This window comes from Bos indicus x Bos taurus, chromosome 13 (assembly GCF_003369695.1).
Source record: "Bos indicus x Bos taurus breed Angus x Brahman F1 hybrid chromosome 13, Bos_hybrid_MaternalHap_v2.0, whole genome shotgun sequence".
Lineage (NCBI taxonomy): Eukaryota > Metazoa > Chordata > Mammalia > Artiodactyla > Bovidae > Bos > Bos indicus x Bos taurus.
This window is the reverse complement of record NC_040088.1, coordinates 65,909,183-65,921,822: the sequence shown is the minus strand read 5'-3', so window position 1 is coordinate 65,921,822 and position 12,640 is coordinate 65,909,183. Positions and strand designations below refer to the sequence as shown.

The following is a 12,640-nucleotide window of genomic DNA, read 5'->3' as shown; positions in this document are numbered from 1 at the left end:
GCAGATTGATCATCTTCCAGCAGAGCTAGAAACTGCATGTTCACAATGTCTGCACCTGGATGCAAAAAATCGAGTTCTTCAACAGGAGTTATTATCAATGAAAGGATGGCAGAGGAAATGTGAGAAACTAGAGAAAGAGAACAAGAAGTTGCAGCAAGAGGTAGTGAAACTCAAAACTCATATAGAACTGAATATGGTAGAACACACTCAAGTTGAGCAGTATAAATGGGAGATTGAAGAAAGAGCAAGACAGGATCTCATAGAGAAATTAAAAGAAGTCAACCTATTTTTTCAGCTTAATTTGTTGATCTCTCATGTACTTGAGTTCACCTCACTGTAAATTACATTTTAGATGTATCAGCTTATATGTTTCCTCTACTTCCCTTAGAGCAGTGTGTTTTGTAGATTTCTGGAAGGAAGGGGGCACTTGTTTCTCCTTGTAAATATTTCAGTTTCCATCACAGTTATCAGTAAATTGATCTTTCAGAATGCTTCTCACTAGAGAATCCTTTTACTTATAAGACCAATTGGTATAAAACAAGACTATGAGAATGAAAAAAAATATGTGGTTTAGAACTGGTACCATCCTCTTGGCATTATTCTTAAGTTGTCTTGTTCAATTTCTAAATTTTCACTTCATCCTCTTAGTCTTTGAATTATCCGGTTCCTTAAGTACTACTATAACATTGATTCCACATTAATTTTATAATTCAGATTTAATTCATGTCACATTGACGATGATTAATTTAAAGTTCCACTTTTCTTATTTTCACGTTTAAAATCGCTCTCTGAATTACTGATTCAAAACTAAATGGGACAAATAATTATATTTGTCCCATAATAATTATATTAATAATATAATTATAATAATAATTATATTCAGGTTATAATCATTAAAAATGTATCTTTTAAAATTTGACTTAGATACGAGCAGCATCTCAAGAAAACTTACAGCAGGTCCAAGAGGAGCATATTGCTTCCATAAGAAGTCAGATGGAACTCAGATTTAAAGACTTGGAATCTGAACTCTCCAAGATGAAAACTTTTCGAGATTCTAATAAAGCAGAGTTGGAAAAATATAAGCAACTCTACCTAGAGGAACTAAAAGTTAAAAAGGCATTGGAAAAAAGACTAGACAAGTAAGTCAAAACCCAGAATCACAGAAAATAAATTTAGTCCATTAACTTCTCTCTGAAGCCTAATTTTTATAGAGCCAGGTTCCTGAGGTTAGTAGGAAGTGAAGGCTAACTGATAGTCACTGCCTGAGGGCGCCCTAAGAAAAATGAGTGATAGGGTATCCTTGTAAGTTTCCCTACACTAAGTAAAAGCAGGCTTGTGAAATAGGGGGAATTCACACAGGGGTGAAAGGCCGGGTAATTCACAGAGTGGCTGAAGCTAGCATGGTGACCTGACTGAGGGGCGTGTGGAGGCTGGAGAGGGCAGATCCCACCTGCAGTGCCGACTCCAGGTTTCTGAAAGCAGAGCGCCCCTAGGACGCCTTTCATAAGCCAAAGAGCAGACAGCAAAGGAGCGGGCACCCAAGGACGGGCTCTGCTAGTCGATGCCCACACTGAACATGCACAAGGGAAGCGCAGCTGCTCCCGGACAAGGACAAGGCTCGGGGCTGCGGCGACTTGGTGCTGGGATGTGGGGGCGGCTTCTGGAGAAGGAGCTCGGTGGGGCCAGTCTCCCTGCTTGGGAGCACGATGCCTTCACTGTGAAAACATACACTAAAATGAAACCAAAAATTCTCTTCAGATTTTTTTTTTATTATGAAACATAGCTGCTGATGCAGGCCCTTGGTAGAAGTGAAGTAACAGAAAATGAACTTTGGAAAAGCAGGGGATACTTGTCATTATTCCTGGGGCTGTTTTAGCCCTTTTGTCACCTACTGACTTTCTCATCCTCCCTCGAGATTGTGGCTCTAGGTGATTCCTCAGAGCCAAATGCTTAATTTCTCCGAGGTCATGAGAGAAACGTATGTGCAAGGGTGGTGAAAGGAAGCACTTGAACGTGGCTTGGTGGGATGGGGTGTTTCTTTATCCCTGAACTGTTTCCTGGAGGCAGGTGTGTCCCAGAGGCAGCAGGTGTCACTGTGAGGCCACCTCCCTTTCTCTCCTCTCCCAACTGTGACTTGTTACTTGAGGAGCCCCAGACACATGTGCACTTCTTTAGAGCAAGGTTACAGCTATCATTGTTTACAAGAGGTCTGCTCTGTGTTTCCGGCGTTCAAACGGCTTAATGGGACATTCCATTTACTATATGGCAACTTAACAAATGCAAGTCATTTAGGGAAGCGTGAATGAAATTGGTGTTTTCCATCTTCCCCAGGACTAATGAGAGGCTGGCAGAGACGAGCACCAAACTTGAGGTGGAGAAACAGCAGAACAAGTCTTTACTGAGCACTCTCACCACGAGGCCACTCCTGGAGCGCCCTGGCGTTGGAAATTTCAATAATACTCTAATTTTCAATTCAAATCTTTGTCCAAGAGCAAACCTAGAGTTTTCTACCCCAGTTCCACTCACTTCAAATAGCAGCATGATGACTTACTTGCTCAAGGTTAGTTCTAATATCTTTTTTTCCTTGGGTTTCAGATTTCTTATATGATTGATTCTTGGTTTTAATCTGAACTTCTGAGATGTTTATTTGACTTATGCACACTAAGTAAAAGCCATAATTAATGAACATTTTGATTGTTTTTCCCCTAGATTTCTCGATTTTAGAAATACTTATTAACTTCTTAAATTTCTTGAAAATCTGGATTTAAATTCTACTATAGAAATGAAACCTTATTGCCAAGTAACCGAAAGTGTACTTTGAGATGTTTGACTTACTTTCTAATTGATTTCACTTTGGCGGTGGTTCAGAATCATTTCCAAGCTCTGCTGCACCCACCGCAGTTTTTCTGCCTTTAAGCATAAGTGAATGACTGGCGTCTAAACACTAACCACTTATGGGTGATTTTTTATTTGAACAAATCCTAGATAAATCCTTTTTATGGGTTAAACAAACTTGTAATACTAAATCAAAAGATTAATTTCTAGTTTTAGATTATCATTTTTTGTCATTTTCTTACAAAGAGTACATCTTTACTATTTTACTGACAGAATTTTGATTTAAATTTCTAAAACATATCTTGCTGAGCAGTTGTAGGATGTTTCTAAGTTAAATCAAATATTTAAAACCTGTAAATGAACTCACTTTTGCCTCTGTCTTGACATTACCTGGATGAATGATGACTGAGATAGTAATGACAGGGAGTCTTTAAATTGGAACTAGTTTTCATCGTGTAATCCTTGTGATTAAAATATCCAGTCAGTGCACATTAGTTTATGGTTTTGATGCTGTTTTCATGATGTTGGTGATGCAGAGAAAAGTTCAGTTCAGTTCAGTCACTCAGTCATATCTGACTCTTTGCTACCTCATGGACTGCAGCACGCCAAGCTTCCCTGTCCATCACCAACTCCTGGAGCTTACTCAGACTCATGTCCATCGAGTCGGTGAGGCCTTCCAATCGTCTCATCCTCTGTCATCCCCTTCTCTCTCCTCCTACCTTCAATCTTTCCCAGCACCAGGTTCTTTTCCAATGCATTGGTTCTTCATATTACGTGGCCAAAGTACTGGAGTTTCAGCTTCAGCATCAGTCCTTCCAGTGAATATTCAGGACTGATTTTCTTTTGGATGCACTGGTTAGATCTCCTTGCAGTCCAAGGGAGATAGACTTTTCCAACACCACAGCTCAAAAGCATCAATTCTTTGGTACTCAGCTTTCTTTATAGTGCAACTCTCACATCCAGAGAAAAGTAGCCCTTGTTAAGTGCCGTCTCAACCTGTTTTCTCATTTGGCTTCTTGCCATCATAGAAGAGGAATCCAAGGTTTCTTTGACAGCACTGCAGCTACGTTGGGTCTTAGTACTTGAGAGCCGTGAACCTGGAGGATGTGCTTTAGCTGTGCAGTCACAGCGGGCCTCCGAACACTTCATCCCAAGTCAGACACTTCCCCACGCAGGCCTAAGAGGTGGAAGCAAATGCTTGATCCCTGTCCCTGGGGCAGGCTGCCTACTGCAGACCCACGTTCACAGTGCTGTGGGCACATACATCTTTTCAAAGAAGAGATTCGGAACCAAGCAAGCACTTCTTAGTTTCTTCTCCCAAACTCACCTGTTAGGTAAAACTCCCCACTTCCATGAGGAGACTAGGAGTATAACACCTCCCCTTGAAACTTTAGGCTGAGGAAATGAAGTTCAACTGCAATTTCTGACCGGATTTAGATTATAGTTGAGATTACACTCATACTTTTTTGTATATACTAACTAATGATGAGAGCTTGGATAGAAGTATGCTAGACAGTAAAGAGCGGAGGAGGCAATGGCACGCCACTCCAGTACTCTTGCCTGGAAAATCCCATGGACAGAGGAGCCTGGTAGGCTGCAGTCCATGGGGTCACTAGGAGTCGGACACGACTGAGCGACTTCCCTTTCACTTTTCACTTTCATGCATTGGAGAAGGAAATGGCAACCCACTCCTGTGTTCTTGCCTGGAGAATCCCAGGGACAGGGGAGCCTGGTGGGCTTCCATCTAAGGGGTCGCACAGAGTTGGCCATGACTGAAGCGACTTAGCAGCAGCAGCAGCAGCAGACAGTAAAGAGAGATCTGTTTTGTGTTTTACATTTTGTCCTAAATAATGCAAAAAGTGGGTAATTCATTTGTTGACGAATTTTAATAAGCCAGGTTTTTATTTACCTGGAGGAAACGAACATCCTTTTGGGAATCTCTTTAGTTTTGGCCTGCTTGATTCAACTAAAGATTTTCTCCTTCAAGTTCCCTGTCCTGTGTTTAAGAAACTATTATGCTGTGTAAATTAACTATATTGACTGCTACAAATAGGAGTTAGATAAAAATTTATTCTTGTTCATGCCTTTAAGACATATAATTTAGTTCGAAAGCTACTATGTCATGTCATGCCAGAAGCATTATTGAACTATATAATAAGGTTTTACATATTCATTTTCTCTATGATTTAGTTAGAATTTATGTGTTTTTTTCTTAATATGAGGAAGTAGCTGGCATAAGACTCTGGACTCAGTAAGAAGGCCATTGGCTTTGTTACTACTTTTGTAGAATTAGGAACTTTGACTAAATCAATGACTCTCATACCTTAAAAAAAAATTTTTTTTTCAAAATAGACAACCTTTCTTTAAAACAAAATGAAACAAAAACTGTTGCATGGAACTGTGTTATATAAAATGGAGACAAGTATAGAGCCCTTTAGATAAGGAGCGTTCAGAGACCTTGGCAGCTGTGACTTCTGTTTCTCAACCCTGCAGTGACCCCCGTGGGACCTTCTCCCTCTATGAGACATAGTTCGGAAGCTAGCACTTATGAGAGAATTCTTCTCACTAAACATCTTCAGAATTAAATCTCGCTGGTACATTGTTTTCTTGTGTATAATCTTCTCACCTTTCTATGTTTTCCTTAAATGGAAAAGTTTAAAGAAAATTGCAGCTGTGTTCTCCTTGTTAACATTCAACTTCAAACTCCTTCCTCCATTTGAACATTACCCTCACCTAGAAATCAAAATAAAGGTCTCAGAAGTACATATTTAGGGCAAGAGCTGTTGGAGAAGAAGATAGTAATCTTGTGAATCGTTCCTAGGATTACGGGTCATTCTGTAACCTCTGAAATTTTGTGTACTCGATAGACTGACATTTATTGTACTTTTATCAAATTAATCTAAATAGCATGCCATATATATGTTCTCTGTTAGCTAAAAGCAGAGTAAGTAGGAATTCATTTTCTTTTATTTATGTGATTATTTTTCTTCTACGTAATCTTCAAGTTAGGTCTAGTCTCTAAAAGTGTTATTTAAATGTCACATGTAGTAAGTTGTGTATCATTTCTATGATAATATCTCTTGTTTAACTTAAGCATAAATAATATTTGACTTATTTCAGACACGGCAGAAGTTGGAAAAGAGTATAACTAGAGAACTAGAAGAAGGTATGTTGCCAAAACGTATGAATTAAATTTAGACATTGATTTCTGAAATACTGTAAAGAGTAAGTGGCGTCTCTTTTCACTGTTTGTATAACAAATGCTATGTTGTATACTTTTTCTTATACATAGCTAATGGAAAATGTGAACACATGAGCAATCATAGTGAAAAATATCCTTATTCCTTATTTATTTATTATGTTCTATAGCTTTAAAAAAAATCTGAAAAGGTCTATGTATTTCTTTTCCTTTCTGCGTATATCCTTCCTCTACTTCTGCCACCCCTGTGGAACTGTCAGCCTCCACGCTGACACTATTCTCAGAAAACATGGAGTTCATCAATGTCTCAAGTGTCTGGTAGTGGTTAAGGCTAGGAAACCCAGACTCGAGCAATCACGTTTGTGTAGCTGTCACTGGGGGTGACTTTAAAATTTCCCTGTCATTCCCTTTCTCACTGGTTTATCTTTTGCTCTCAGGAAAGACTCCAAACACCCACATCAATTTGGGTCCTGCCAAAGTAGTCGGCCTTATCTCCTTACCACCCTCCTCTGCCCCTCAACTCTGCATCTAACCAGACTGTGTAGGAGCCCACAGGTGCGCTTCCTCACCTCCGGTCTTGTACGTGCTTCTCCCCTCCATCTCCTGTACTTTTTCCTGTCCTTCAGGTAGCTACTTCCATAGCACCTCCACCAAAAAGCTGGCAGTCCTGACACAAAGCTGGCTGTCCCTTCTGCGTGTTCCTTGTGCCATCTTTTGTATCTGTCTCAGTATTTATGACTCTGTATGGAAGTTGCCTGTTCATCTATTTTTCCACTTTATAGCGTATCGTTTTCAGGGTGCACTGGGTCACCTTCATCTTTTACTTCCAGTGCTTGTCACAGCACCCTTGTGCATAGTTACTGAGTAAATGAATGAAGAATGAGAAAACCAGAAGCTCTGATACTCAGCCACACATTCAACCATGGGCAGATAATGCAGTTATCTTGTATTTTGTGTCATGTCATATATAGATATGTTTCATTCTTCAGAACACTAGGAAAGGTCTCAGGTGATTTTTTGTTTCGTTTTAGCTAATACTTTGTGAATTCAAGTATTTTAGATAAAGAATATAATTCTCTCTCTTTCCAGGTGCTGCTGAATTTGAATCTGAATTCTCTAGATTGTCCTCTCTATTATCTACAGGTGGATCAAATCTGTATCGGGACTAACCTGTGAAAACATCAAAATAATATATACAGATTTTGAAGAAAAAAATATATGATTTGAAACTCAATAGTAAAAATTTCCCTACTGGATTCTTTCCATGAGATTTTAGTTGTTTCCCATTAAACATGATGAGAAAATGTTTATTAAAGGAAAATATTTTTGTATTATGTGTGTATCATGAAAACTGATATGGCATTTTAAGCCACGTTTCTCTGCATCTAACTTACTTTTAAGCAGAAACATCAGCACTGTTGAGTTTTCCACGTTCAAAGTGAAAGTGTTAGTCACTCAGTCGTGTCTGACTCTTTGTGAGCCCATGGATAGCCCACCAGGCTCCTATGTCCCTGGAATTCTCCAGGCAAGAATAATGGATTGGGAGCCATTCCCTTCTCCAGGGGATCTTCCAGACCCTGGGATCAACCGGAGTCCCCTGCATTGCAGTTGGATTGTTTACCATAAGAGCCACCAGGGACGCCCTTACAGACTCAGACTGAGCCCTGATACCAGCTGTTTAAACAGCAACAAAAAACCAAACTTGTCATTACTACTTAGTGGTGTTGATCGATAGCTTTTTTGTACTTTCCCGTTTTTATCACTATACATAGACCTAAAGATGTAGCTTCTGCTGTTATGGCTACTGTCAATGTTTTGAGGTATTATAACTGTTAATAGTGGCATAAAACTTACTATATGTAACTTTGAACACTGATTCATAGATCTTTCCTCATGGGAAATAAGATTTGCCTAAGTTTTTGCCTTTTAAATGAGTTAACTTGTCCTAATTTTTATTTTTAATCAGATGATAATTACTTTACAACATTGTGATGGTTTCTGCCATACATCAACCTGAATCAGCCATAGATATACATATGAACCCTCCTTCCTGAACCACCCTCTAGTTTGTCACAAATCACCAGCTTTGGGTTCTCTGCATCATACAGCAAATTCCAAAAAAAACACATGTACCCCAGTGTTCATTGCAGTTATGTCCGTAGCTTTAAAAAAAAGTCTATGGATTTCTTTCATTCTTTTCATTCTGTGTATTTTCTAGCATTAACAATCGGAGAAGGCAATGGCACCCAACTCCAGTACTCTTGCCTGGAAAATCCATGGACAGAGGAGCCTGGTAGGCTGCAGTCCATGGGGTCGCTAAGAGTTGGGAACGATTGAGCGACTTCACTTTCACTTTTCACTTTCATGCATTGGAGAAGGAAATGGCAACCCACTCCAGTGTTCTTGCCTGGAGAATCCCAGGGACGGGGGAGCCTGGTGGGCTGCCATCTCTGGGGTCGCACAGAGTCGGACACGACTGAAGCGACTTAGCAGCAGCAGCAGCAGCAGCAGCATTTACACTAGCTAGGGCATGGAAGCAACCTAAATGTCCATCAACAGATGAATGGATAAAGAAGTTGTGTATTATTCAGCTCTAAAAAGGAATGCATTTGAGTCCATTTTAATTGACTTTTGATTTACTTTTGGAAAGAGTCTTAAAATTAGAGAAAAGTTCCCCATAGATAAATAAGACTTGCCGAAGACTTTTCACCTTTTCTTTACCTATCAACCTACCTATTGTTGTTTGATTTTTGGAAAAAGTCTTAAAATTAGGGAAAAGTTCCAAGCACCAGACATTTTCACAAAACTCCCCTATCTCCCATATATCCTCCTAAAGTACCATTTATCTTTCCGAAATGTTATTTGTTCTCCCGTAAGTGCCCCTCCCCGCCAAGTCACCTGTTTTTCGGAAGATGCTTTTATCTCCTACTCCCTGTCATTTATTAAGTAGTATATCAACTCCCAGTTGTAGCCTCCGCTTCAAGTCACATTTCTGTGTGAAGCTTTGTATGTTGTTGTTATAGTCCACTCGATCAGTTGTGTCCAACTCTTTGTGACCTCATGGACTGCAACACGCCAGGATTCCCTATCTGTCACCATCTCCCAGAGTTTGCTCATATTCATGTCCATTGAGTCGAAGATGCCATCTAACCATCTCATCTAACCAAAAAGTCGCCCACTTTTCCTCCGGCCCTCAATCTTTCCCAGCATCAGAGTCTTTTCCAATAAGTTGGCTCTTTACATCAGGTGGCCAAAGTATTGGAGCTTTAGCATCAGTCCTTCCAATGAACATATTCAGGGTTGGTTTCTTTTAAGATTGACTGGTTTGTTCTCCTTGCTGTCCAAGGGACTCTCAAGAGTCTTCTCCAGCACCACAGTTTGAAAACATGAATTCTTCGGTGCTCAGCCTTATGGTCCAAATGTCACATGTGTACATGACTGCTAGAAAGCCATTAAGTATTTTTTCTCATGGTTATCTGCTTTTAACATTTAATTTGCAGATTCCCAAACACTGAACCTAAGCGGGTGGAAGAAGTGTTTTCCTCCACAATTCCAAGAGCTGACAAGTTACTAATGCTCACTTAATCCTGATCCCCTTTTCCTTCTGTCCTCTCAGTGTCTGACTGGGCAGAACTCCAGTTTCATGTGAGACTGCTGATCCTTCTCCCGCCTCACTCCACACGTCTCTTGCTGCACTGCCCAGTGACCCTGCTACTTTATTTCCTTAATTTGTATCTTCTGATGATGATTTCAGGTCTTCTTTCTATAAATTTCTCACCCTACTGTTCCCCTCACTCATCCCAGACAATCTTAGGTCCCACAACAAACTTCTTGAAAGGTTTGCCTGTATCTCTAGCAACTCTAGACTGTCATCCCTCTCTTTCCCTCAAAACTGCTCCCAAGCCACTGATGACTTCCACGTCGCTGAATCAAAGCCACACCTTTCCAGTCCTTGTTTGTCTGAATTTCTCCTTCCTCTTGGTGTTCACTGTCACTCACTTCTTTGAGACACTCTCTTTTGGCTGGGCTTTCAGTATTCATTCCTTTTATCCTGAAGGCACGGACAGGTTATTGCGGTCAGAGACACAGTTCTTACTAAAGATCTCACAGGAAACATCCAGGCGTTGCCCCCTCGCCCAGGACTGCACCTGGGGCCGTGTGCTGAGAGCAGGTCAGTTATTCCACACCAGCAGGTGCAGGACGGCAGGAAACCTTGTCCCTGCTGCTGAGAAGGGCCTTCTCCTCTCCTGGGAAGGAGCTCCTCCTTACTCTGGCCTTTGATATGTAAGTAAAGCTGTTACCCACCCAAAAAGGGTCATCTGCCAAGTGTTGCTCTGCCAATGGAATTATTGTGTTGAGGCGCAAGGGAACTGAAAGGTGGGCGCCCCGCTGTGCAGCCCAGGCTCTCCAATAGGCCATGGGCGGGGCTGCTCCACAGGGCTCTGGTCAGCAGGGCGGGGGTGGAGTTGGAGGGCTCTGGGAGCAGAGACAGGCGCAGCTGCTCCAGGTAATGGGGCTCACAGGGCTCGTTGCCATCTTGCATTAAGGTGTCCTGTGCAGCGTCTATGCACACGGCCCCTCTCCCCCAAGCAGAAGGGTCCACCAAGCAGGTTCACACCAGGAACTGCGGTTTGAAAGGCTGGGAGCAAGGCCTCTGCAGGTATCACCTTGTGAGCAAGAGAAACCAGACTAAGCATAAGGGAAAGGAGGTTAGTATTTTTATTCCTAAGTTGTTTTTTTCTTTCCTTTTTTTTTTTTTTTTTTTTTAACCTGGTAACTGTTCATAGGCTTTGCTGGTAACAAAATCTCTCAAGGAGCCAGATCTTGGCCTCATCCCTCCTTGAAATATAAATTCTCAATGAGACAGAGCGCCTTCGGGGGACCTACCCTGAGCTATAATATTTAGTCTCCTTGGGGAGATTAGACTATGAATCCTTTCAGGTTGGAGCAATTAATTAGATGAATGGCTGGAGGTGTGAGAGACAAAGAGCCTCTGAGAAACCCCAGGGAAGCTTATTTCCCCACAGTTTCCCCACTTGTTCCTAAAGAGTTTTAGACCGCAATTCAGCCACTGTAACCAGTCCAAGGAAACTTGAAGTTGATAGGCACCAAATCCTTTTGGCTTGTCTTAGGCAATGTTTAATCAGCAAGACCCTTACCTAGCAAAAGAAATTGGTCTCAGCCGAAGTCCCCCAAGACTTAGATTCAGGCATCTAAGCAAGTCCCCCCCAAACTTTCGGGACTATTTTGGGAAGCAGGTGGCTTCCTCCTTGGGTTTCCATATTAACCTTTTCTACCTAATCCAGGGTATTGTAGGGAAGCAAAATTTGTCACCCCAAAATGTGTCTCTTTGGCAAGAGAATGATTTTAGGCAGAATATTTTTAAGAAACAAAAGACTCAAAGCCTTTCTTTTGACCGCCTCCTTAAATGTTGAATAGTTTAGATAAAGGGGCTGGCCCAGGAAGACAGCTACTATGAGAGATACTGAGAAAAAATGTGGGCCAGGTGTGGTCAGGGGAACTGCAAATATTTACAGAGAGTTCCAAACACTTGCTTTTCCATCTCCATGTGAATCACCTTCCTCCACATTCTAGTCCCAAACCACTACCCACAACATCCTCCTCTGTCTCTAGCTGAAGATGGCATTTAAGGTGAGGGTTTCAACCATTCTGATGAGTTACTCAGGTTTTCTGGTTCTCACCCATATGTACAGAAATATACATGTTGTTAACCTCTTGTTTGCTTTTCTTCCTGTTAATCTGTCTCATGTTATGTTGATTCTCAATCCACCAGATGAATCTAGAAGGGTAAAGTTTTTGCTCTCCTCAACAGCACACACCTGAGTACAGGGAGCTATGCTAATTTACAACTGGCATAGGCTTTGCCTCGTCTGCAAGGAAGAGATCTCTGGCAAACTGTGATCCATACAGCAGCACCAGCCAGTGAGCTGATGCTCACCTGAAGGCCTTAGACATAGGTAGGGTCACTGTGTTACCCAGCCGCATCGCTTCCTGGAGGATAGGCTGATAAATCAGGAGACGAGTTGTTGGGGCAAGCAACAGCAACTTTGTTTGGAAAGCTGGTAGATCAAGGTAAAATGGCGGACTCATGTCCCCAAGATCCATCTTGGCTGAGTTAAAATTCAGGCTTGTTTTACACTAAAAGGAGAAAGAGTAAAGCCAAACCCTTCCTGGTTCCCATCAGCCTCTGAAGGGGTTGTGTTAATTCCCTTCCTGCAGTCATTGACAGCTGGGCTTGGTCAGGATGTTTCCTTGGAGCTAAATACAGGTATTTTATCTTAATGCTCATTATGTGGGAAGCAGGGCTCCCAGTGCTGAGCCACTGTGTATAATTTAAGCTTACGGACAACATCCTGTTAGTGCTGCACTTGTAACAGAATACAAAAGGTTCTTCCCTATTACGGTTGTTCACTTCAGCAGAAGTCAGAGACAGATTTCATAGTGCCATTCGTTGAATAAAAATCATGGAGTCAGTAATTCTCCCTAATTTGAGCAAACTCCATGAGATAGTGATGGACAGGAAAGCCTGGTGTGCTACAGTCCATGGGGTTACAAAGAGGTGGACGTGACTTAGTGACTGAATGA

General features: G+C 41.5%; 1 protein-coding gene and 1 long non-coding RNA gene across 10 annotated transcripts in view; one reads left to right on the top strand and one right to left on the bottom strand.

Annotated features, from left to right (window-relative positions):
• The window catches only part of LOC113903637 (ankyrin repeat domain-containing protein 26-like), a 221,593-nt gene that overhangs the window by 78,190 nt on the left and 130,763 nt on the right, over positions 1 to 12,640 (top strand). For 5 of the 7 annotated variants that reach the window (XM_027560113.1, XM_027560112.1, XM_027560109.1 and 2 more), the window contains 5 exons: positions 5 to 160; positions 925 to 1,139; positions 2,332 to 2,560; positions 5,956 to 6,001; positions 7,124 to 7,368. The exons of 1 other annotated variant lie outside the window; for it this stretch is intronic. In XM_027560113.1, coding sequence (XP_027415914.1) covers positions 5 to 160; positions 925 to 1,139; positions 2,332 to 2,560; positions 5,956 to 6,001; positions 7,124 to 7,203 — 726 coding nt within the window. In that variant the 3' untranslated portion in view covers positions 7,204 to 7,368. Of the gene's footprint in view, positions 1 to 4; positions 161 to 924; positions 1,140 to 2,331; positions 2,561 to 5,955; positions 6,002 to 7,123; positions 7,369 to 12,640 lie in introns of those variants that run through there. One more of the 7 variants, XM_027560110.1, reaches the window with a different exon arrangement.
• Positions 1 to 12,640, bottom strand: part of LOC113903646 — an 85,464-nt gene that overhangs the window by 50,843 nt on the left and 21,981 nt on the right. Inside the window, exon 3 of one of the 3 annotated variants that reach the window (XR_003514226.1) lies at positions 9,411 to 10,701. The exons of the other annotated variants lie outside the window; for them this stretch is intronic. This is a non-coding gene — a long non-coding RNA (uncharacterized LOC113903646). Of the gene's footprint in view, positions 1 to 9,410; positions 10,702 to 12,640 lie in introns of those variants that run through there. 3 annotated transcript variants of the gene reach the window in all.